This window comes from Carex rostrata, chromosome 23 (assembly GCF_964058835.1).
Source record: "Carex rostrata chromosome 23, lpCarRost1.2, whole genome shotgun sequence".
Taxonomy (NCBI): Eukaryota; Viridiplantae; Streptophyta; class Magnoliopsida; order Poales; family Cyperaceae; genus Carex; species Carex rostrata.
This window is the reverse complement of record NC_135940.1, coordinates 193,521-219,503: the sequence shown is the minus strand read 5'-3', so window position 1 is coordinate 219,503 and position 25,983 is coordinate 193,521. Positions and strand designations below refer to the sequence as shown.

Sequence of the window (25,983 nt, the reverse complement as noted above, 5' to 3'; positions counted from 1 at the left end):
ACACACTAGCTATTAACTAGAATGACCAAGTAATTGAATTACTATATATGTACCTGTAACAAAATAACATATATAATGTCACAGTTAAATATATAGAAAGTGCTCTCATGTGCAACCAAAGAATCGAAACGAAGTTACACCAAATTGGACATGACGTCCAGTAATTAATATATATAACTATTAACTAGCAAGTTCTCACAGTCACATGTTCTCATTTGCCTACATGTGCTTTCATATTTGTTTTCATTACTGACACCATTAATTGTACTATATATTTTTTCATGCACTCCAATTTACAATTAGTGGCTAGCTACATGTCTACATGCTACAAGTCTACAAATGAAGACTAACTGAACTAACTATATAAGTGCAATCAGCAAATGCATCATTTAACCACCACTAAAGCTTTACTTCTTCCTCCAACAAAAAATTTCACCATGAAATCCTTACATTGTTTTCTCTCAATCCTGTCTGCTTTATTACTTCTTCATCATTGTCTAAGTATCACCTTGCCTCCCTCTTTGAATGGTGTCATAATCAGAGATAAGCTTCGACCAAGAAGAATGCTACAAGTCATAGAAACAAATACCATTGACACAAAGGGCCTTCATGCTTCAGCAAATACAAAGCCTCAGATAGAGGTAGATGCTAGTCTTAGAAAGGCGCCAAAGAGCACTTCTAATCCTAAAGGGAATTAGAGAGAGAGAGCACTTCTCTTAGCTAGATTTGAAGAGATATAGCTCTCTTCTGAAATTTTTTTGTAGTTCATTTAGTTTTACTCTAGTTCTTCTTCTGTCTTTATTTGTTTTTCTCTAGTTAATTTATTCAATGGTCGTAGCAAGCAAGGTTGAAGGATGTTCTCCTTGACTCGTTGTAATTGTTTTGTAGCCTACGAAATGCAGACTAGAAAATGTTCATACCAGTTTTTCATTAGATTTATTTTAATAGTTTTCATTGTGCTAACTCTACTAAGCATTGCCAATTTATTGTTGTATTTGTATATATGTATCCACGTTTTTTTTCCCTTTTAAACCAAGCTCCAATACAATCAATTTTATGCTAATAATTAGATCAGCTTAGCATTTATATAATATAATGGCTCATATTTAGATCACTCGGACTTTCCCTTGGTAACTGGTAATGAAACTAACCGCCACACATCTCTATTTTGATTATATATTATCACGACTGTGCCATGTTCCCGATTATTATTGTATGGAGGTAACGTGGTATTGATAATCCAAAAGCATCTCAATAATACAGTTGCACGGCATGTGCAATTTGGCTTATTTAGTTTCATAAACATATATTATGTATATAGACACATCTAAAAGCAGATACTAAAAAAGCACATGATCATTTTCCGATTTATTGTCCTAGCATTAGAATAAATATATATTGATCCAGGCACCACTGAAACTATTTAAAATGATAATACAAGGTATATGATAACATTCTCTTTGTTTACCCCAACCAATCTTAATATCTAGACTACAGTGCTCCAGTGCTCCAGTAGAAGCAGTGCCATATAAAACATCTATTACACGTACAAATTAATTAAACTCCGCATAATGAATTAAAAGCCGAAGCGGACGCATAATATACAATATTTAAGCCAACAGGGTCTTACCATACCACATAACAAATATAAATTACTGTTGCCTTTGGGCAGATGGGGCGTGCTGCAATGGGTTAAAGAACCCAACGCCTGGTGGTGAGAAAAAGCCAGTAGAGGTTCCTTGCTGCTGTTGACCTGGCGGCGGGAGGGGCATGGTGGATGGTGGTCCATGCAGCTGCTGCAAAGGGGGTGGGGGTGGAATTTGACCTCCTGGAAATGCAAAAGGTGGCCCAAACTGCTGCATCTGTGCGGGCCCCACAGGGGGCGGGACTGGTGGGAGAGGAGGCTGGAACGGCATAACTGGTGCCTGGCTGTAAGGGGGTTCAAGACGGGGCCTTTTATCGGGTGAGAATCCAGGAGGCCCATTAGGTGCCCCATTATGGGCATGTTCAGCTGCAAAAGAAGATAGGACTGAGGAGAAGAGCTGGGCCGATGCTGAGTTGGCTGCAAGCTTGGCAGCCATAGCAGCGGCAGCTTTTTTGAAGTCCGTTGTATCTACATTGCCTGGTGGGCCCAGAGTGGTATTCGGGGCAAGCTCACAACCATTGGTCGAGGGAGAAGGGGAGAGCTTACGTTTTAGCTGAGGGGCCTGGGAAGTCTGATCAATTTTGGATCGAGCAACCTGTAGAATTGTAGAATTCCTTTGTTAAGATACCCAAATTTACTATTAAGTAATAAAAGGAATTTACTATTAAGTAATAAAAGGGTGAAAAAAATCACAAAAATTTGAGTGGGAAAACAATTTGATTCAAATCAAGACTATGTACAGTAGTTTATAGATTTATCCAAGTACAAATTAAGACAAGAGTACAAAGCAAATTAGTAATTAAAATTGTTTTCACTTTTCTTGGGGTTTTGAAAAGGCAATGCAGCCCAAGCGAGATGCTTAGCATGCAGCATCAATTTAAAGAACAAAGAGGTCTACTACCATTAAGGTCACATCAGGTATCACTACTTGCCACCCAGCAAAATTATGTACCAACAAAGGAATGCATCTTTTTGAACTCGTAACCTTCTGGGGGGCAACTGTCAAGAATTTGCTAAAGGCCCCACAATTTTCATAAGTTGCAAACGACGGCATCATTGAATGGTAGAAATTGACCCATACTGTATGTCAGGTCTTTACTATGTACAAGCACAAGTTTTCAAATATGATCAACTATGAACAGGTGAAACTCTTCATATAAAACAAAAATTATTTGCCTTGGTTATTTTTTAACAGGTATTTAATTCCACATTTTAAAAAAACTTATTTGAGTATTCATCATTATATTTTCCCACTATACATTAAATTCATTTTAGTTCCAATACGAAGTTTTAAACCACACCATGTATTTCTTGTCTTTGGAAACCCATATTTTTATACATATTATTATTATTAACAAAATAATTATTAAATAACGTGAGACTTCTCATTTAAGCTCCACAAAAAATAGATCTGGTCGTCAACTGTTTGACAAATTGCAACAACTACCCAACATTGGTGCCGGCCATATCATGACAAGACCCAACTCAATCTATCCATCTAAACACATCTTTAACTGGAAAACAAAGAAGAAATGCATCCAAAACCAACCAAAACACCGCCCTTTGGCAAAACCAATCCTGACCTGCTTCAGCTCGCACTAATGAGTTTGTATCCATGTAAGCACATTTTTGACACACTGGCAGGTCAGGTTGGCACAGAATGAGAAATTTCTAAAGATTCAGGGATCAAACTGAGAAATGCTTATGAGTTTTGGATAACAATATGATACGTCTAAAAAGATTAGGAAAAAGAAACCAAGAATTGTCTGAAGTTGCTAATCGCTACCAAAATAAGAAATTCTGAAACAACACAAGGCTCCTGTAGTTGAAAGAAAATTGCTGATGACAAACTTTTTTATCATTACTTGTTATTCCACACTAATATGCATGCTGTTGTGGATTTTTATCCACCTTTGGATGGAAGAAAAACCATAGACCAGATGAAAAATTCACTGAAACCACAACTTAGAACTACACCAGAACCAAATGGAGTGTGTTGTAATGTTAAATAAGTGTTGGTCAGACCTACTTAACTTGCAAATGCACAAACCTCAAATAGGCTGGTCAGACCTGTCAGCCAGTTGAGATACCATAACTTGAATTTGATTCAATGTTCCTGGGCCACCCTAACTGGGTTGGAAAATTTGCTAACTAAATTTGAATGTTGAAGCAAATTTGAATTGAATATAAAAACACCTATACAAAAGCTATGATCCATTACTGGTGCCTGATTAAAAGTTAAATAGTTGCTAAGTCTCTGAAGAAATATATATATATATATTATTATGGAGATGGGATGACTTAACAATAGATTTATTGAATTTCTCAAATTAATCTGAGTAAGATTGAAAATCAGAATGTGAATGTATTGCTGTGTTCAGGGACAAATACATAGCCAAACAATTGAATTCCATGCAATTTGAGTAATCATCTTGGTAGTGCATCAATAGTCAGTAATTTCAGACCCTTGAAAATTCAAATCATCTGATAAACAGTAAAACTACACCATATCATGCTTGCGATGTTAGATATAAAACAGAACTTCAATTGTGATTATTACCAAATTGAGGTTAAATTATTATCAATTGATCCTTTCTCATTATGATATATACCATATTTCAAGAAGATATAATAGTAAATACCACATTAAGTTAAGAAAGGGAGTCAAAAGAAATGTTCTTACTTGGATTTGAGCACGAACCAGCTCCGATTTTGATTCCTGCACATTTACAAATAAAGTCAAGCCTCAACATTGCACAAGGAAGATCTATTTCCATTGTTTAAATTCATTTGAAATATGGATGCTACAGACTCCACCAGACATATTATTGAATTAGTAAAGCAGAATCACCATATCTCATATTTCCATGTAACACCCGACATTGAGTTATTGCAAAAACCACCTAGCCATTGAATCATAAGAGTTATTGCCAGACCTTGCCAGCACAAAACACCAACCTGCTGCATTGGACTTCCGAACCAGTTTGACCCAAAAAGTAAATTCTTACATCAAAATGAACATTGTCAAGGCCATAAACCCAAAATGACCTGAGTGCCAACTCAAGTGATGCCCATAATTAATCTGCCAAATGACCTGAGACTTGCAACGGACCAACCCCGGACGAAAGGCAACCCAAATCATGAACAAACTGAGACCTGTAATAACTGATCCGAACCCAACTTAAATATGGGGAGGAGTGGCTTAAAAAATGTTTAATCAAAGGTTGTCTTATTTGATAATGAACCTCAATAAAATCATGTCCAGTTGCAAAATAAGAAAAATAGGCAATTATGAAATGTCGCCGTATTCTATTTACGAGTTAAATATAAAAGCACTATATATACCTGTTCTTTAATTGCTTCTCTTAGCTGATTGATCAGAGAAGTCCTCACAGATTCAATCCCTTCAAGTTGTTCAACGATCTTTTTCAGAGAAGCTTCATTTTCTTGTAAATCGGACGTCAAAGAAGATACTTGTTGCTGATTACCTATTTTAAAAAAGAAAACACAGAGAATAACAGGTCATCATATAAGAAGAGAAATTCATTGTTTAAAAATACGGATAGCATATTTTGAATAACAGGTTATTAGTAAATTCACGACATATCTGAATAACATAAATTTTGAAACGAAGTTGGCAGGAAAAAGGAAAGGTAGCAGTGCCACTATTCAAGATCTCCCTGGTGGTCAATCTCAGGTAATCAAATGTGATTTCAGGTGTTATGTGGATAGTTCCTGGAGGCAAGCATGGCAGGGGCCGTTGGTTTTGTGTTAAGTAGAGGGGATGAGCTACTGGCATACAGATCTGCTGGTGTCAGGGTATGTTGTCCTATCCAGACGGAGGCTACAGCGCTTAAAGAGGCAATTGGATACACCAGACAAAGGGGAATCAGCTGTTGCATTTTTTACAATGATTATCAGACTCTGGTCAACCAATGCCAGGATTTACACAATTCAAGCTGATTCGAGGGCTTTTAAGGTAAGTGTATGAAATTTGGAGGAGTTTTAAGGAAAATAGTGGTTTGTTTGCCAACATATAAGTAGAGGCCAAAATGACATGGCCAATTTGACTCACGAAAAAAGTCAGCACGGAACAATGGAATCAAACAGGTTCCATATATCCAGCTCTTAATTTTGATGATTTTCATATATTTTTGTAAGGGGGGGGGCTGATACTGGTTTAGATAGAACTGATGTCTTGAATTTTTGATGATTTTCATATATTTTATTGTAGGAGGCCTGATACAGGTTTATATAGAGCTGCTGTTTTAATTTCTATTTTACCAGTATCCTGTATCTGTAACTTCCTATGGCCATGTTTAGAAATGCAAAAAAAAAAAAACAGAAGACGCCTTCACTCAACACTGAAGAAACATGAGATGCAGGTTGCATCGCAATTAGTTGGCATATATAGAAAGAATGGAATAGCAGGATTTTCTTGAATATCTCTAGAGCACCCAAACTCACCACATAGGAGATTAGGCGCAAGGTGGTACAATGGCTAGCCTACTGCTAACATGCAGACCACATAAAATTTGCAATACTGAAGACCTATGAGAGTGATAGTGTTTTTGTTTTCTTTCTGTTCTGTTTTATTTTCCGATCAACCATAGATAGGGTTCTTTCTTTCTTATTGTTTGATATCTCCATGTTATTGAATAAGTTCGAATAAGCAAGCATGCCTACTTACCTCAAAGATGTTTTAGATGCAAATTTTGCTCAATTCTTGTGTTTCTTCCTAGGATGTTTACTTTATTATGATATAATTAATCAGTGGACCATACAAATGGGAAGAATATTATTCTTCTGACGGCCATTCTTTTCAAGTGTAATTTTTGTATGTACATTACTTGCACAAAAGGTAGGATTTGTTTATTTGTTGCAATGGTTATAATATGTCCAATGCAGGACTAATCAACTGTTAGAGTATCAACAGTTTTTCATTTCTTTTTCTCTTGCAATTTATCTAATTTTCCTAAAATTAGATCTGTTTTTTTTCTTTTCCGATGTTAAACAAGATTTAACACTTGAATCAAAAACAGTGCATGCTTAAAAGACAAGTTTACATATGCCCAGGAAAAGGACCAAAAAATTTATACACAACGGGAAAAAAAAAATTGCATTCCCCTCTAAAGCATGAAATTAAGTATGTTAATTAATATAGATGTATATAAAAATAGAAATGCAGACTAGATGGCATGGGTAATTATTGCTAGTGACAAAAGCAAGCAGAAACTGGGTGTAGGATAATTAAGAAAAATGAGAAGTATGCTATCAGTTCTATAATATGGAATTGAATGTTTATTCACTAATAGCTCAAGTTGAACTACTGTAACCACCGGCAACTATAATTTACAATCACACTAATTTGATAACACTTGTCGGAAAGAAGAAAATTGAAGTTGTCATGAGGGGGACACTTTTCTTTATAATGGCAACACTGAAGCTAGAGCGAAATGGCCAACTCATGTTTAGGATTGCCTACCACCTAGCAGTTGGGGTATTTTACAACTAAAAAATACAATAAATATTTCTTTGAAGCATGGGAGAAATAATGGTTGTTTTTGCACCATTTTTTCAAAATTCAAAATTATAAAGTATTTTGCTAACCGCTGATGGAAGCTTCATTTAGGTCTTTCTCAATCTTCTCCAGATGACCAACTGATGTACTACAGTTGTTTAAAGCAGCCTCTTCGTTCAAATTCTCGTCAAACAGAGATTGGTAAGACATTACTATTTTCTCAGGCATACCACCGACAGCCAATTTCTGATTTTAAACCAAAACAAAAAACAAAATAAATTGCTTTACTTTATAATCAACGAACCACAACATTTCTTCAAAGAATAAAGCAAATTTTATAATATTAAACAACCCTTCCAAAGACTAAGTTTATTCATCCGCTCTGCAGTCTGAAACAACAGACTTTAACCCACTAGCAGGTTAACTTCACACCTTTAATTTCTTCTGCATTTACCTTTTTGTTGCTGACTTGTCACTTCCATCAGACAAAAATTAGTGTGAATTCAATATTTTACCGTATTTAATTTCCAAAGAATTATCCCATTTTTTAACACCCAACATTTCTGAACTATTAGCAAATTATACCCAACCCAGCTTATAAAAAGCTTAATTATGCACAAAAAAAGAAAATTTTTGCAAACAGTTAGGATAGCTTGGCAATCTCAAAAGTTGCAATAAATGAATCTTAAATCAAATTCTGACATTCTGGATTTGATCTAGAGTGCTTTATATGTCATGCATATGAAAATATTGTGATTTGTAATTGAAATGTTCAATTGATTTGTAACAATCTTGATAACTATCAGATAACATTCAATTGCATGGAAGTTGACAGATAAGCTTCACAGTCAGTAGACAAAACATGTATAGTTTATTTTTTGAGGGTCTGTTGCAAAATTAACATTTCAATATGCAGCCTTCTGAGGGTCTTATCCAATTTATGAATGACTTATATTGTAATAAATTCCCTTTTGAGCAACTGAAAAAACTCATTTGTGTCCAGCAAGTTCATATATAAACCAAAATAACCAGTGAAGATTTCTTGGGACACAACCTTTAAGAAGAAAAGTATTAAAAAAACAACAAGGATATGGAAACTCACAACTCTCAGAGTGGTAGCATCCTTCCGAGCTATTTTGATAGGGTTTGAATATGAATTCAGATTTAAATTTGAACTCTTGACGTTAATATCGACTGCAGGAGCAGGAGCAGGAGAAGCATCGCCAAATATATCATCTTTAAGGGCTCTGCTACGAGAACCAAACACTTTCCTTTCATCCCAAATGTCTACCTACTTGTCAGCAAATAAAATTAAGATCAGTGTTTATTAATAATAATGTTGTAATTAAATGTTCCATCAGGTCAAAACAAAAAATAACACTGAACGCCGGCAGCATATTAGCACCTAACTATTCATATGAATAATGCGATTACCATTTATGAATTCAAGGAATAAAGAAGCAAGATTATGATGACAAATTCTAATAAACATCACTTTACGACAGATAGTTCTTTGTTCCTCTGAATACCACTCGCACAAATGGTAGGCAAATATGCACCCTAATTCAATTATAAGGACCCAAAAGGGGAAAAAAAATATTCAGCACTGAATAGTATCTATAACCCTCCCATATTAGAGATTAAAAGAATAAAAAACAACCATTGATTATTGTGGTGGAAAAGTATCTCATTTCATGTGACTGAAACAGAAATGAAAGAAAGAGAAAACATACCAATCTGGTGACGACTTTCTTGCCACTCTCCTCGCCGTGCTCATAGAGGTGTCTGAGACAGGCAGGGAGAACCTTCCAGAACTCATTCACAAACTCACCTCCCTTGCGCTTGCTATTCTGCAGAATGTCATTGGATAGGTACAGGAGGGACACCTTATGATCCTTGTTTGAGCTGTTAAATTGCTTCTCCCATGTCTCTACCACATTCCTGGCCTTTTTCCGGTGGTATATGCACCAGTGCGACAATGCTGAATTCAATTCATGTTAAGGATAGCTTATACTAATTCATAATTGACTGTGTTAATAGTTTCTTTTAGAAAACCCCATAGGCAAATTAGATATATTATTACTTCCGGAGTAATGCATAATTAGCCGACAGACGAGCAAAGTATCCTTAAATGTCAGAATTATGAGTCTCTGTGGTTTTGGAAGAAAAAAAAAAACTTATCTTTGGAGGAAAAAGATTTTCCAAAATGCCCCCAAATTCTTTTTTTCTTTTGAAAAACTTGACAGTGGCTGTCAAGTGGGTACAGAATATAAAAAATGCCTCCAAATTGAATCCTAATTTTCAATAAAATGTAACTATCTGATTAATATGCAGGATTTCCAAAAGTATCCGAATGTGAAACACAAAAGGTTGTAAGATTCTGGATGATGTTTAGTATCACAAAAGAATTAACAAGAGCAGTACAGCACCATGCCAACACACAGGAATTACACAAATAAGCCTGATGTGGTGTTTTCCACAAGCTTCGGCAAAATAGAGATGTGACTCCAACTGCTTGTGGCAATGCGGATACATAATAGTAATTAAAATGCTAGTGTTCTCCGAAGATTGCCCAAAATTCTAAACCTTTACTCTTTAAATAATGAGAAAATCCTTCTTTTTCTTTCTTTTAATAAAATAAAAGAAAAGAAATGAACAGATCATCAACAATTCAATACAATATTAATCCAGTACTGAGGTTAAAATGGAGTGAAAAGACACCAACAGAGACCAAAAGGTTTTACATCAGAAATCAGCGTTTAATATCAAAGCTACTGCATACGTAATGAATGGAAGTATGTATCTAAGAGAGGTCTAGAGACCTCAGATTTAGATAAGACCAAAAGGTTTTACATCAGAAATCAGCGTTTAATATCAAAGCTACTGCATACGTAATGAATGGAAGTATGTATCTAAGAGAGGTCTAGAGACCTCAGATTTAGATAAGCAATTTCCATTACATACACAAATATTGATCAAATACTAGTGTTCTCCACAGATTGCCCAAAATTCTGTCCCTTCACTTTAAATAATGGGAACATCTTTCTTTTTCTTTCTTTTAAAAAAATAAAAAGAAAAGAAATGAACAAATCACAATTAAATATAATATTAATCCAGTAGCAAGATTAAAATGGAGTGAAAAGACACCAACAGAAACCAAAGGTTTTACATCAGGAATCAGTGTTTAATATCAAAGATACTGCATACATAATAAATGAATGGAAGTATATATCTAAGAGAAGTCTAGAGACCTCAGCTTTAGATAAGAAATTTCCATTACATAAGAAATATTCATTTCATGGCTTGCAATTTTGCAAAAATAGCTAATAGCTAACATAAGTATTACCTAAGTTAAGAAAAGTAACAGAACTCACTACGTTACCCTTGATATGATAATCCAAACTTAAATAACCCATCTAAGCATCGTACTCGGTGATATATCATATATGTGGCTTTGTCATCTAAATGTAACTCTTCACCTTGCCCATTTTTTATTTTCCTCTTGTAAATCTTATTATACCCTAAAACTAATCACCTGTTAAATGACGAAATAACAAAACCAATGGTCCAATGCAGAAATAATGGAGTGAGTTCTGCTTATAAAGCACATTATGTAAATACTAATTAAGCATAAATAGAGACTGACTCCTGCTTATAAAGCACATTATGTAAATGCTAATAAGTAACAGCAGATTGGAAAGGATACTTTCTATGCTCTGTTGTGAGTTATTCAGCTTTGATAATTTCTCTGATAGCACATGTTCACTGAAAGCACCATTGCTGCTCATCTCACCTTTCATTCTCACTTTGTACTCATTCAAGATGAACCTTCCCTGTTTCAAAATCGAAAAAACAATTTAACCAATATTAAACATCAATGCAAAGCCAACTTTTTCATAAAATAAGAAAACCATAACTTAGTTCTTGGGCAAGAACCACTAAATTTACTGCTAAATACTACAAGTCTTGAGTTCTGCTCTTAGTTAATTAATTGTCCATGCTACCCCCTGGTGTAGAACCAAAGTTCAACTATCTGTCTGGAAAAAAAATAATAATCTAATCCAAATTTAGATTCTGGCCCAAAGTGAGAATTGTACATGCTCACGAGAAATATAAGCAGCATACATTTGAATTTAATATTTTTGTTAAATGTCAATTAACTAGAAGGGGAGAGAGAAAACTTTCAAGCTTCATCGAACAGTTAGTAAAAAAACCAGAAAAAGAAAATTTGACATGAGCTAGCAGATAATACAGAAAGGAATCCATGATTTTTCTTCAAAAACAACAAAATACAGATTTTGAGAAGATTACTCAAATTTCCAGAACTTATCAATGAAACTCTTAGCGACAATTCCCAGTGAAACTGATCGATCAATTAAAAGGATCACCAAAGACGAGAAACTGATCTCATTAGCTTTTGAGGGCCCAACACTTTAATTGTGATTTCTGAGTAAAATTTAAATCGACTAGATCACAGCAGAAAACCTTAAGAGTTTACAAAGGACTGAAGGGAGTACACACGTACAAAAAAACTAGTACAAAGAAAACCGGAATTAAGCCCTCCATCCTCAAAAACATGTGAGTTCATTGACCGGGCACTAGAAATAGAAACTATGCCACTCAAACTACAGCAAGCTACTAAACATATTACTGCTATCCAACAATTTTCGCTCAAAAATTCTCAGTTAATCAAAGTTTCACATATAAAGTTAGCGTTACAGCGTAAAACTTACCAGGGAACGAAAGAACTCGCCGATGCTTGATGTCTGTCGTCCAGAGGAGTTCGAACGTGGCTCGAACAAGGGTTTTAGACTTGGAAAATAGAATTACTAAAACTAGGGTTTAAGCGGCGGCGCCTCGCCGGAGCAGAGACGAGAGGAGACGAGGATAGGGCTGTCGGAGACAAAAAGAAAAGAAAAGAAATGAAAAAAGGCGAAGGGTTTGTGTTGCGACTCCTCGAGTTCAACTGTTCAACTGTTCAAGTGTCGAGTCAAGAAACCGAGTTAGACTTGGTTCGTTAACGTGGTTCGATCAGATAGGATCGTACGATGATTCTCCAAACGGACCCCTATTGTAGAAAATGGGCTCAGGGGAACGAATTCATGTTTGAACGGGTCCACATCCCTGAACCATGAGTATATATTAACACCAATTTTAATTGTATTACGTGCTCGGATCTAATTGGATATTTGGATTGAATTCAAACTCAAATGGTCAGGTAATGCAGAGGAACATGACTCGACTCAAGTCTGATGAGCATTGAATCTAATTGAACTTGTATTTGATCTGAAATGACTATTTTACCCTCAATCAACAAAATAGAGGTTTTTAACTCTACACAAGAGCAACCAAGATATGAAAATATTCTTTTTTGAAATGCTAGATATAAAAACATTAAAAAATTAACAATATCTACTGACAAAATATCTCAAGTGTTCTAATACGAAACAGTTCAACATTCATAGATCCATACAGAAATATTAGAAAACGTTCAAGTACAGAGTAGATAGGCTCCAAAGGCCAAAGCTATTGATTTGGACTTCTTTGGCATGCGGTACGCACCAGCACCAACACCAACACCAACACCACATATATCATATATGCATGGTCAATTGGTCATGCTCAAAAGACTCCAATGTAATAGTTCTAACTTGCTCTGTCATGCACTGTTTGCAAGTGTACCATAGTTACATATAGCGTGCACTGTAGGGTACCTCTACTGTACCAACTAATGCTATACAATTAATTTTAGTACTTGTACGTACCATGGTGATGGTATGGTTCTTACAATAGAATTTCTTTTTGGCCATAGCTTAAACTATTGACAAAATTCACAAATTATGAGAGCTTGTGTACATGCATGGTGCAGCTGTTCCTTCATCCTCGGTAGTCGGTACATGCATGGTGCATCCTCGATACATCTTCGGTACATCCTCAGGGTGCTTCAAGCACTACTACTGCACATCTGATGAACTTACAACCAAGCCCTTACAACATTGAAAATAAACAATAAGATTCTATTCTTTGTCTAATCTGGACCTGTATCAGGTTTGTTCCCAGTCCCCCAGTACAGAAAGTGAGCCACATCTTTGCATCAGAAATTATCCTCTCTGTCAATTAATTTTTCACAAAAAAAATCCATAATGGTAAGTAGTCGGTAAGTATAAACCAGTTTTGTCAATATGATATAATAACAATGGCAATGATATCATAAAAATGACTACATTTATGGGACTTCTTGCCAAGCATCGATCATTGTACCAGTCATGGCTGGTACCAGCACATTTGTCTTTGGTGGTCACCAATAATGTTTTCCTTTTCCTACATGTTTCTGTCTATTCTGTTTATGTATTTAAATAAAGGCAATTGAGCCCAAGCCCCGAAAGGATTTCGATAGTGGAATCAATTAAGCACAGTTGCACATTTTAAGTTATCTGAGCAATATCAGCGGCACAAAATTAATTGGAGAAGTCGCTCTCTCTCTCTCTCTCTCAACGAAGGAGAAAAAGGAAATGGAGGCGGGGAAGGGAAAAAAAAAAAAAAACGCGTCGAAGAAGAAACAAAAATTCAAGATCCATGGTCCGTGTGTGTGTGTGTTTAGTTGGGGGGGGTTGCAATTTTAGCCAGCATTAAAAAATTGAAAAGAAATCTAGGGTACAAAGCTGAAAGCTCTCATAAATTAATCAAACCCAATCAAAAGGAGATACCAACTCTAGTATGGCAACTTAAAAGCAGCTGTTACCGAAGTCTGTATGCAAAGCCAATATATATCAAAATAATTAATGTGAACAAAATTTCAGAAGCCTAAGACCAACTCTCTCTCTCTCTCTCTCTCTTAATGGTCACCAGGAAGGCTCTTGATGATGTCAGAATCACCTGCAATAATCAAAAGTGTCACACTAGAGCTAACGAAACATTCACACCCACATCACAAACAAAATCTCACAGTAACAGTAAAACATAGAGAGAGAGAACTAACCAGGATCAATAATACTGAGGCAACATACACGGTAATGTTTGCCACAAGCAGTTCCCAGATCAACATTATCTGTCCAAAAGACAAGCATTTAAAACTTGTAATATTATTATTGTAAAAAAGATAGATTAACAATTATGCTAATCCTGGTAGTGATGCAAAACAAAAGGAGACTTAAATAGTAACTAATAGATTACTTCTTAATCAATACAACACGAGGGGTTCACATTTTGTTGGATTAACCAAATATATTGAAATAGAAAAAGAGAGGTAGAGAAGTATTGTCCGAGAAATGTAGTGTCAGCCACAAATATTAATTTGATAGGTAAGGATTATCTGCGTAGCAGTATGCAGCCTGAGCGGCTTAGTACATATCATACTAGACAATCAAAGAAGATTAGGTAAGATTTCATTGCAACTAATGCATGATGCCTGCACTTGTTCTTCATGTATTGGTACCGGGACTAGCAGGCTAAGTACACAACACATCCTAAATTGCTTTTGCCTGATTATTCCTTGGACGCTAACCCTCTGATCGGTATGAAATCATGAAGGTGCAACCGCAAAAAGGATTTGATTTATAACGAACATTTTGATTGGAACGAAAAGACGAAGAGGAGACTATGCGAAATGACAATAGGCTGTAATCACACAGCGAATTCGCAGGAGAAACCAGGTATTTGGTGAGAAATGAGTCATCGCTGCCCTTCCTCTACATCTCAGTAGCTAGTACGGAAGTGGTGCTGAATAAGTTGCCCTTCTCCGATAACAGACACTAGTATAGTTCTTTCTCATTTACTGCGACAAACCCTAGACCAGTGGCAACTGGTAATTTATCACAAAATCAAGGCTTTACTAAATTCTTTAGAAATCAATTGTTCTTGGTTCTACCAATTTGATCATGAAAATTCAATTCTTTATTGAACTCTATAAAATTTGTTTTTATAAAAATCTAGTGAATCCTTCAGCGCCTTCATTCCAATCAGAGGGAAACAACAGAGGCAACATTAATTACAAGGAAATAGAGTTAAGTTGATAAAAGAAACTTACTTCCATTGAAATGATGAACTCCAACTTTAGCCAACATTGCATAGTATTCAATCTCTGATTTGCGCAGTGGGGGACAATTGTTGGAGATGAGTATCAATTTGGCTGTAAATGTAGAGCAAAGCTCAGTCTAACTGAACAGATCCAATAGCATCTAAACTAAAAACATAATCTATGACGGCTAACAGATCTAATGGTGGAATCCAGGATCCATATAAAAATCAATACAATTATAAATCCAAAAGATCTCCTAATAAACTTATTATACCCTTTGAACTGCGAAGAGTCCTGAGAACAGTCTTGTATCCTAGAGTGTACTTCCCGCTCTTCATCACTAGAGCGAGCCTGTTGTTTATGTTCTCATTGCTCTTCTTCTGAAATTCGAATTTACACACAAAAATTCAGAGCAAATAGTATCTATCTTTTCCCCTGTCCACAGTGCACAAAAATAAATAAATAAATAAATCTAACAACGTCAGGAGAAAGAAAGATAAAAGACGGGAGAAATACTGCTTTCTTAGCAGGAGCCATTGGAGATGATCGGAGAAGAGAAGAAACCCTACGCGCTGTTCTCAGGTCAGGTCAGGTGAGGTGGCGGCAAGAGGACAGAAGTGGAATTTAGTAATAGGGTGGGGTTCCCATGGGTATATTATATATGTATAAGAGGAAGAGAAATTACGATATTGCCTCCTCCACTCCAAGTCTCCAACTGCTCTCATCTCCTTATCTGACCGTCAGATTTTATCTCGCGGTGGAGACTGGAGATAGTTTTGGGCTTTGTTTTCTATATATGGGCTTCATCAGTTCAGTGGTAATTTGGTAAATGAGATTTGCCAAAGTGAAGGAACTTTCGATATAAAATAAAAAGGCGTATCGCGCCGTGTGTTTGCTCTCAGATGTCAAATCTAGTCAAGCCCGACTTCTCAAGGAATTCAGATCCCCTAATAACGCAGTTCTACCTCGAATTCTAAGGATCATGTCACGGATGTAAACGGATCGGATATTATCCGATTTTGTTCCAATCCGACTCCGAAAAATTACTTAATTATCCAATCTGTATTCGTGTCCGAGATTGTCTGTATCTGTATTCATATTCGAAAAATTATAGTGGATAAGAATACGGTTAGATTTTTAACTATCCGTAACTATCTCGTCTATCTGTATCTAACTGTTTACATCCCTAAATCACTACAAATGTACTCTATATTCTTAAATTGATTTATTAAATTACATATTCATACCAATGATTTATTAAATTGCATATACATATATATTTTGATGAATAATATAGCACTGTGACGTGATTAGTTACTAATGTTTTGATAATATGATATATGTTTTGTAATCAACAAACTTATTATGAATATATTGTTAGTTTGTAATAATCTATAAGTCAGTAATACGATAATTTATCATATAAAGTTTTGTTCATGAATTGGATGTTTAATTATATATCATTTTGTTGCCATGAGTATTATTGAATTATGGATCATTTCGAGTTCATGACTAGAATTGTGAAACTTCATAATAAAGATGATATATATTCTTAAGAAGTCACTAGCTGAGGTAATTAGTAGGAACACTAATTAACCGTTACTAGGTTAGTATGTGAATTAAAAGATGGTTAAGTTTTACAAACCATTGACACGAGATGTCATTTTAATCACATAGATACATGTTTTAGGAACATGGTATTTGACAGACCCTGAATGAAACATTAAATAGAATTGTGTTCGTGTCATTAATGTTTTCATTCAGTGTTAAGTTCTACAGTGTGAGGTATTCATCGTTCCTACTAAGAGATGTGTATGTGTGAGTGTTAACGCTGTCTGTAAAAAGCAATCATAACGGTAGCACTTCCGTATGTATAACTTAGCTGAGAAAGTGATGGTTTACCAAAAGTACTATTATCCCTCGTATCTCTGTACGAGTTATAGTATCACTGGGCCCGTTGATAGAGTTAGATTATCTGCTAGCGGTATAATTACAAGAGTAATTATATTTGATAATCTGCTCAAGATTAATAAAAGATTAAGTTTGCAAGGATGACACACACCTACCTTGAAACTAATCTGATAGCTATGAAACAAAAGAATTGACATGAGTAAAATAGTTTACTGGATCGTGATATTGTACAGTACAGCATCATCTGTGTAATTGGATGGTCATAGTGCATTCTGCCAGGTGCCTCCTATGATTATAGAAGTTAAAACGGTTTTTAATTCTATTTACCAACATAACACAGATCTTATTGGGTCACACCATATAGGAGCTAATCGGAGAATCTTACTGATTAATTATAAATTGATTATAATTAATATTAAGATGGTTATAATTAATTATACGTGATATAATTAAATTATAAATGTCATATAAGATGACAAGCAAAAACATAGGTTAATTTATAAACGTACACGTTACGTTGTATAAAAGTTACCGAAACAACAAATCGCAAGAAATATAATTATTCAGAATAATTATACAGATATTAGTTGAATTTGGGCCAAAGGGCATTTTGATCTTTTCACACATGACATGTCATCGATCTTATCCACATGACACGTCATCGATCTTATCCACATGACACGTCATCGATCTTATCCACATGACACGTCATCATCCTTATCCATTCAATGACATACCTTGTAAATAGGCATATGTTGAGGGGTATTTCGGTCTTTTGCGAAGCACCTCAAAAGCCTATAAATAGAGGGGTACATGGAGAGAGAAACTCATTAATTCACTCGTATCGTTTCATGTCGAATCGAATCGGTATTTTCTCTCTTTCTCGTTTTCTCTCCCAAACAGTGTTTCGGTTGAGAAAAGAAAGTTATACGTAGTTGACGTATAATCTTGTGGGTTGTTGATTAGTAGATTTACAGGATCGGTGAATAGTGTTTTTCCGAATTTTGCGGTATTTGAGTTTTGCTTATTTGTGAAACCGAGTAACCGAAAATTCGTATTTACGGGTTTTTGTCTTTTCCCTGTGAATAGTGTTTTTGCAGAATCCCGCGGTTTATAGTATTTCTGGCAAAATCAATAAACCGTTCTCTAGTTAAACCTGGTGGATAACCGATAGAGGTATCAGACGTCTGATACTCCGAGACGAGTCATTCCCAGATATCGCTCTTCTCGCTCTGCTGCATTCCAATTAGAATTTGGAATCAAGGTATAAAAAAGTTATATTAATCTATTTAATTGGTAAGTAGATTAAAGTTTTAGAAATCAATCATGGAGTAGATCTGTAAAATGATTAAATTGGGTTTTGATGCCAAACGAATACTGAAGGTGGACCGCCTTGGAAAGTTTCCTGACATACCCCGTTTAATTCTTGGCTTAAGTTAGAAGTAAAATATTGTTTTACGTTCTTTCCGCATCTTAAGCAAATAAATGGGTTTGAACAGTCAAAAACCCAACAGACTTAATCAATGGGTTTGAACCGTCAAAACCTAACATATATTAGATCTAATATCGATATTCGTCTAATATCCTATTCGTATCCGTAGCGTTTAATAATCTGATCTGTATCCGTATCTGAGACTATCCTATCTGTATCCATATTCAAAAAATTATAACAAGGATACAGTTTGACTATTATCTGATTTATATCCGACCGTTTACACCCTTAGTGTTGGGTTTTGTGGAACGGTTCAAACCCATTAGTTTAGCTTAACAGCGGAAGTGTGTAAAACAAAAATTTACGGTTAAGTTAAGCTAAAAATTAAACGAGGTATGTCAGGAAACCTTCCAAGGCGGTCCACCTTCAGTATTCCTTCGGCATCAAAACCTCATTTAATTCATTTACAGATCTACTCCATAATTGATTTTCTAAAGCATTAAATCTATTTACAAATTAAATAGATTAATATAACAATTTATACCTTGATTCCAAATCTCAGTTGGAATACAGACCGAGCGAGTAGAGCCTCACCAGGGATGGAATCGACTCGCAGTATCACACGTGTGATACCTCTATTGGTTATCCACCAGGACTAACCGGAGAGCGATTTATTTCTTCTGCCAGAAATACCGTAAATCGCGAAATTCTGCAGAAACACTATTCACCGAAACCGTAACCGAGAAAGAGAGAAAATAGAAACTCGAATCGATCAGACAGATCAGATACGATACATGTGAATTAGTAATTCTCTCTTTCACCTCACCCCTCTATTTATAGCCAAATGAGGAGGTTCGCCCGATTACCGAAATGCCCCCAAAGTTTGGCATATTTACAAATCATGCCATTTTGTGGCGGTTTAGAGAGGTCGGCAAAGCAAACAAAATCAATTTTCATTTCTTAACTCTTGGCCGACATACACCTTTAATATATATATATATATATATATATTTTGATTTGTTTTGATTGGGCCGACATGATTTCATTTGATTTTTTTTCTTTGGCCGACATCTATTTAATTGATTTGTTTATTTTATTTCATCAATCAAATACAAAGCCGACATCAAATGATTTCATTTATATATATATATATATATATATATATATATATATATTTTGTTTTGGATTTTAATTTTAATTTTAATCAAGGTTTTAATTTCAGTCATGAACTCGAAATGATCCATAAATGCAATAATACCCACGGCAACAAAATGATATAAATAAACATTCAATTCATGAACAAAGCTTTATGATTAACTTATTGTATTATTGACTTCTAGATTATTACAAACTAACACTTAGATCATGTGCATTTCACCTCACATCTAATTGGTCCTAATTCAGATTCGATGATCCAAATACAAACTAAAAACTTTGATACCAAAATTGTCACGACCCCGCCGCTGGGTCGAGAGTCTTAACAAGAGAAGCACCCTCGAATACATTGTCTCGTCAACATACGTTGCAACAAAAATAACAAATAAAAACAATACACAGTCAACTACAAAGCTCAGTAGTTTGTTATTTAATAATGCACTTATCTATAATTGACTTAATTAAACAATCATTCAAATAAACTGGATTAATCTACACAAATTCATATCAAATTATGCCTGCATACAAGGGTGTTCAAATGGTTCGGTTTAATCGGTTTTGGACCGAACCGAATTAGTTCGGTTTAAACAGTTCGGTTATTTCAATTTATTGGATTGGTTCGGTTGGCTTTTCAAAATTGAATTATAACTTCGGTTCAGTTCAGTTTGAAAATTTTCAAAACCGAAATAATCGAACCAACCAAACTTTCATATAATATGAATTTGATCAGAACCATCCCGGTTTATTTTTGAATACTCCGGTTTATTTCTTAATCAATTGCTTTAAATACTTGGTTTATTTCTAAATATCTTAGTTTATTTCTTAATACTCCAGTTTATTTCTTAATACTCCAGTTTATTTCTTAATATACTTCGGTTTATTATAAATCAATTGTTTTAAATAAAAAAAAGTAATATATTTCGGTTTGAACCGAACAAGCTGAAATAAAACTTTGGTTCGTTTCGGTTCAGTTGCAAATGCTAATTCGGTTCGGTTTGGTTCTATTTTTAAAATTGAATTATAACTTTGGTTTGCCAAGTTCGGTAAACCGAACCGAACCGTTAAACACCCCTAAATAGCATCAGAGTTTGAGTTATCAATAAAAAAAGTCACACGATATCTATATCATTTTATTTCACACATTCATATCATTTCACACTTTCTCAGAATGCACAATTATATAATTTCACAAATCAAATTCGAACCTCAGACTCACTATCCCTTTAAATATGCATCATAATCCAACACCCAATTCAAAATTCAACCAAACAAATTGAAAACACAGATTATAGAGAAGTCCGATTACTTAATAGTGATCAATTCAGAATGCAACAACTGTTAAGAATCAATGCGACATAGGTAAAATTCCAATCAGACATTAAATCAAATAATATCGAATATCATAATTTTATATCAAAATATTTATTTTTATTTTCCAATTGCCTTCTCATTTTTTTTTTTTTTTTTCTTTTACCCTGTTGAATTCCAGATGGAGAGAGATATCCTTTTAGGGTAATTATAATATCCCCCATCTATCCATCCCTCATTCATCCCCCAACTAACTAATTTTCTATTTTAACTATAACTACCATTTCTAACAACATTTATTTCTTTCCTCTTTCTATCTTTCTCTTCCACCTTCATCTTCTTTTTTCACCTCCACCTTCTTCTCCCACCTCCGCCTCCGCCTCCGCCTCCCTCTCCCACCTATGCCTCCGCCTCTCTCTCCCTCTCCCGCCTCTGTCTCTGTCTCTACCTCTACCTCTCTCTCCCACCTCCGCCTCCATTTTTCCATCGATAAGCTCCCACCCTCTCCCGCCTCAAAATAGTAAATACAATAAGCTCCCTCCCTCTCATACCTCCATCTCCACCTCCGCCTCCGCCTCCATTTTTTCCATCTATGCCTGCAGCTCCTGCTCCAACGGACATTCTGCCGAAGATCATTCATCACTTCATCCCAATCAAGCACGCCTCTGCCGGGATTGAATACTTCAACATGTATGAATGAATACTTCAACGTGTATGAATGAATACTTGAGCACGTCTCTGTCGGGTCAGATCCACCACTGTCGACCGTATCAAAATATTTTTGTATCTATGAATGTAATTAATCTCTTTCATGTCTATGTTCTATTTCCTCATAAAGTAGAGAGTTATTTGCAAAGAATAAAACTTTATTAATGATGAATTATGCTACTGTGTACTAACAAATGATATAAATTTTTTTTTGAAAAAAAATAGAGGTATACAAATGAATACTTGATGTCTTAGAATGAATACTTCAATGCGTATGAATGAATACTTAATATCTTAGGTATGAATATTTGCGTGACAAGATATGAATACTTGTGCAACGAATAACTCGAAAGTATATCATCATGTATCTCATTTGAAAGATAAAATTGTGTAGAAAACATTCGTGATTTTAGATTTGCAAAATTTCTCACAAATCGTCAGAAATATTGTTTAAATTGATCAGAGAAGAAAAAACCATCTCTAAAAACGTGTAAAAGATAGATGAGTGATGTGTCAAGTTTTTGTATTTACACTTGCACGACGATGATGAATACTTTCACGATGAGATATGAATATTTGCGTGACAAGATATGAATACTTGTGCAACGGACAACTCGAAAGTATGTCATCATGGATATCATTTGAAAGATAAAATTATGTAAAAAACATTTGTGGTTTTAAATTTGCAAAATTCATCACAGATCGTCAGAAATATTGGTTAGATTGAACGGAGAAAAAAAATCACCTCTAAAAACGTGTAAAAGATGGATGAGTGATGTGTTAAGTTTTTCTATTTGCACTTGCACAGTGAGGATGAATACTTTCTCGATGATAATGAATACTTGTGCAACGGACAACTCGAAAGTATTTCATCATGGATCTCATTTGAAAGATAAAATTATGTATAAAACATTCGTGTTTTAGATTTGTAAAATTCCTCACCGATCGTAAGAAATATTGATTACATTGAACGGAGAAAAAAAAATCACCTCTAAAAACGTGTCCAGTTTTTTTTTTAAATACTTGATATCTTAGGTATGAATACTTGATATGTTATAGATGAATACTTAATGCATTATATATGAATACTTGCGCGCGCCAGTTGTAAAATCTTTCAAATATTAGATGGTCCTTAAATGATAAGTGGTCCCCCTAGATAGTTAGTAGTTATTAAAGTAGTTAATGACTGAGGGATAAATGAGGGATTGTTACGGAGATAGCTAGGTGCTCCCATCCTTTTATGGGATAAGTTTGGCGGTAGGGGATTTACCATAAATAAAGCACGTCGCACGTGGCATCTTTTCTTTTGACTTTCTGTTTTGCAAATTAAACCTTACAATGTCTAAATATTATATATTGATGAAAATAAATTTAGAAAATAATTAAATTACCGATGTTACAAAGTAGTTACTTTAAGGGATCTGACATCAAAGAACCCTGTCAAGCTGGTACAGCATTATTAAAATTGGACCGGAAAAAAATCAGGCTTAGTTACCAATCCAGTTTAGTTTATTTAAAGAACCGTTGATTGATACAATTAAACCGGTTAAATTTGGTTTCAATTGACCGCTTTTTATAAAAAAAAAACACGGCCAAACCATTCGGTTTTAGAAACTTTATACTTTTTCTGATTTCTCTTTCAATGCAGTGCTTTTAATTTTTTTGAGTAAAGGTCTTAGACAAATGTATTAAAAGAAGGGTTTCAATGCAGTGTTTTTTATTTTTTTATTTTTTTGAGTAAAGGTCTTTGACAAATGTATCAAAAGAAGGGTTAATTTCTCATGTACTCTTCAGGAGTTATTCAATTTCTTATTTATCCCTTTATTCTTTATTATATTCAATATGTCATTCAATTCCTTTTATTTTTTTTCTAATTACCCATAAATTTAGTTGCTCTTGTTTAAATATTATTAAGATTTATCTTTTTTCATTATACCCTTGTTCTTACTTATAAAGTTTTGTTTGTTTTAAGTTTTAACCAAACAGCATGGTAACGTAAATCAACAAAATTATCTAAACATCATTTAGACAAATACTTCATAAACTCATAATATAAAACGGTACCACCCACCAAGGCTGAATTATGTCTACTGCAAGGGGATGCATGGGGAGCAAGCAATACACATCGAAATAACCCAACTCGGGTTTTTATCTTTTTTATTTTTTTTATTTGGAGGAAGGGCACAAAGTCCCTCGCCAGCCAACAATATAATGCTAACAAAACTATTCAACATAAGCAACCAAAAACTCTAAAAAAATTCAGCAAAGTGATGATTTTCAAAAATTCTGAAAAAATAATAAAAATTTGGTCTCCACATTTTAATATGAAGAACACATTGAAAGGTTCGAATTGACTATTTAAACTTTAAAAATGAAGATATGAGGGAAGGGTGCACGTTAGAAGCACAAAAGGGAGGATGCATTTTAACCCTTAAGCGCCCCACTTAGGGGTGAAAAAGAAGCGGATATCAAACGGATACATATACAGATTCAGATCATATCAGATCCTTATCGACACAGATATTCGGATATCAGATATCCACATCTAAGTTTTCGAATACGAATTGAATACTAATCGGATATTATCTATACCGTTTTCACCCCTAGGCCCCACTTCCACCCACCAAAAAAAAAAACAAAAAAAAAAGTCCCTTTTTAACACTATAGTACATACGCAGACCATACAATATATATTGGATAAGTATGAAACAAACCAAAAAAGGTATGTAGAATACAGGTAAATTTATCTATACAATATTGTATAATGTTGCTACGATGATGTTGATATACCATTAGATTAGGAAATGCACAGAAGTTGAGTGAGATGCTCCTCTTTGGCACCGAGGATAGGAGCCTTAACTCTTGACGGCATTTCTGAACTGTAGTGATTTGGTGCTGAGAAGAGTATATAAGTTTTGGCATCTGACCCAAGATTCAATCTGTACAATTGTTGTCCAGCTGCAAAACTTCCCAGCAACTGGTACGACTCCTCAGATCCATCCATCGTTATACAGAATTCATCATTGCCTGAAAAGGAGGAGGACATAAGAATTTTATATTTCATTCTGTTGCGGGTTGAAATTCTAGGAAGAAAATAACAAATAACAAACAATAAGAAAAAACTGACATGCAGCAAGCTCCTTTTGAGTTTGGTAAACAAACTCTAGGGCTGCAGAGATGTCTTGCTCAAACTGGAAGAATGGTCCTCCTTTAAACCCTAGTTTCCTGAGCTTACACAAACCCTCACCCAATTGTATCATGGCCCCTCTGTGGTTCTGAAATTAATTACAGTGAAACAAGTAAGATTAATCTGGCGCCTGTACCTGTGTTACCTACCTATCATTCCAAATATCTTGTACATGACAAGCGCCAATAAATTAACTAGCTATTTATTTCAGTAATCATTCTAAAACATTTTTTACATTACCAATTAATAATAATTATGATCGACTACCCTTACCCTCCTCCAACTGTAGTAGTAGAAACATGAGGCAGTTTTAGTTGAGTCGAGTCGAGTCTCCTTTATATATATATATATATAATTAATTAAGATGCTATTTACTTTGAAATAAGGATTGAGATTTATGTTTGTTTGTTTAACCTAAACCTGGTTGAGTAGGTGATGAAACCCCACAGCGCACTGGAGAACACCATGGAGGAGCGTACGGACCGGTTCGTCTGCACTGTACCACATCTCCTCCAGTACATCGTGACACCGATAGAACTCACCTCTATTGAAGAGCTTCACTGCGAGGTCGAAGGTGGCTTCCTCGCTCTCTGAACTCTCCAACGGCTCTGCTCCTCCCGTCAGGCGGCGGCGCGGTCGGAGGCCGGCAGAGCGACGGCGGCGGCGAGGAGAGGCCGTCGTGCGGACGGAGAGAGGGACGCGAAGGGAGAGAATGGAGGAGAAGCGGTGGCGGGAGGGGGAGAGGGAGGAGGAGGGGGATATTTTTTGCACAATTATTGATGCAGCAGCAGTGGCCATTTGTAATTTGTTGTTGCGTGGTTACTGGTTAGTGGTTACGCATCCGCCCGCCAAAGAAATAGGCTTTGCACTCTGGGCTTAGTCCATCAATAAACGGGCCTACTTCCATCATTTTTTTTTTTTTTTTTTTTTGCAAATTGAAATTCCAGGCAGTTCCAGTATTGAAAAAGGCGGGAAGGTGAAACAAAAAGAGAGTAGAGAAAAGTTCCCCAAAAGAAAGAAAAACCCAAATTCAGAACCCTAGACTAGACTTAGACCAGACGCATCTCAAAATAATCTCTCCGACTCCGGGTCTGATCCA

General features: G+C 35.2%; 3 protein-coding genes and 1 long non-coding RNA gene across 6 annotated transcripts; 1 reads left to right on the top strand and 3 right to left on the bottom strand.

The window, feature by feature from the left end:
* Nucleotides 1-1,343: 1,343 nt before the first annotated feature.
* On the bottom strand, nucleotides 1,344-12,101 carry LOC144574694 (uncharacterized). 3 transcript variants are annotated; one of them, XM_078324721.1, is made up of 8 exons: nucleotides 11,900-12,101; nucleotides 10,873-10,994; nucleotides 8,900-9,147; nucleotides 8,269-8,457; nucleotides 7,256-7,412; nucleotides 4,991-5,133; nucleotides 4,329-4,364; nucleotides 1,344-2,240 (listed from the first exon to the last, which is right to left on the bottom strand). In XM_078324721.1, exons 2-8 carry the CDS (start codon nucleotides 10,964-10,966, stop codon nucleotides 1,653-1,655), a joined length of 1,455 nt encoding a protein of 484 aa, XP_078180847.1. In that variant the 5' UTR covers nucleotides 10,967-10,994; nucleotides 11,900-12,101; the 3' UTR covers nucleotides 1,344-1,652. The 3 variants fall into 3 exon arrangements, with proteins under 3 accessions (XP_078180847.1, XP_078180846.1, XP_078180845.1); XM_078324720.1 differs by having other exon boundaries at nucleotides 11,896-12,100; XM_078324719.1 differs by having other exon boundaries at nucleotides 10,873-10,999; nucleotides 11,900-12,040.
* LOC144574695 (uncharacterized) lies at nucleotides 9,154-10,450 on the top strand. Its single transcript, XR_013518285.1, has 2 exons — nucleotides 9,154-9,978; nucleotides 10,084-10,450. It is a non-coding gene; the product is annotated as an uncharacterized LOC144574695 (long non-coding RNA).
* Nucleotides 12,102-13,816: 1,715 nt separating the features above from the next.
* Nucleotides 13,817-15,829, bottom strand: LOC144574518 (large ribosomal subunit protein eL30-like). The gene is made up of 5 exons (XM_078324478.1): nucleotides 15,700-15,829; nucleotides 15,458-15,563; nucleotides 15,193-15,294; nucleotides 14,146-14,214; nucleotides 13,817-14,042 (listed from the first exon to the last, which is right to left on the bottom strand). The coding sequence occupies exons 1-5, from the start codon at nucleotides 15,718-15,720 to the stop codon at nucleotides 14,002-14,004; spliced, it is 339 nt and encodes a 112-aa protein (XP_078180604.1). The 5' UTR covers nucleotides 15,721-15,829; the 3' UTR covers nucleotides 13,817-14,001.
* Nucleotides 15,830-24,335: 8,506 nt separating this feature from the next.
* On the bottom strand, nucleotides 24,336-25,704 carry LOC144575132 (DUF309 domain protein). The gene is made up of 3 exons (XM_078325252.1): nucleotides 25,305-25,704; nucleotides 24,825-24,972; nucleotides 24,336-24,724 (listed from the first exon to the last, which is right to left on the bottom strand). Exons 1-3 carry the CDS (start codon nucleotides 25,680-25,682, stop codon nucleotides 24,495-24,497), a joined length of 756 nt encoding a protein of 251 aa, XP_078181378.1. The 5' UTR covers nucleotides 25,683-25,704; the 3' UTR covers nucleotides 24,336-24,494.
* Nucleotides 25,705-25,983: the final 279 nt, after the last annotated feature.

Bases quoted from the DNA above. Each gene is read 5' to 3' on its own strand.
- LOC144574518 (XM_078324478.1), bottom strand. From the start codon at position 15,720: ATGGCTCCTGCTAAGAAAGCA. The intron at 15,564-15,699 runs GTATTTCTCCCG...TTCGAATTTCAG, and splicing joins TGGCTCCTGCTAAGAAAGCA to AAGAAGAGCAATGAGAACAT. The intron at 14,043-14,145 runs GTTAGTTCTCTC...TGATTATTGCAG, and splicing joins CCTCAGTATTATTGATCCTG to GTGATTCTGACATCATCAAG.
- LOC144575132 (XM_078325252.1), bottom strand. From the start codon at position 25,682: ATGGCCACTGCTGCTGCATCAATAATTGTGCAAAAAATATCCCCCTCC. The intron at 24,973-25,304 runs GTTTAGGTTAAA...AATTAATTTCAG, and splicing joins TTCATCACCTACTCAACCAG to AACCACAGAGGGGCCATGAT. The intron at 24,725-24,824 runs GTCAGTTTTTTC...CCTCCTTTTCAG, and splicing joins TCAAAAGGAGCTTGCTGCAT to GCAATGATGAATTCTGTATA.
- LOC144574694 (XM_078324721.1), bottom strand. From the start codon at position 10,966: ATGAAAGGTGAGATGAGCAGCAATGGTGCTTTCAGTGAACATGTGCTA. The intron at 8,458-8,899 runs GTATGTTTTCTC...GCTGACAAGTAG, and splicing joins AGAAAGTCGTCACCAGATTG to GTAGACATTTGGGATGAAAG. The intron at 4,365-4,990 runs GTATATATAGTG...GTAAATGTGCAG, and splicing joins GAGAAGCAATTAAAGAACAG to GAATCAAAATCGGAGCTGGT.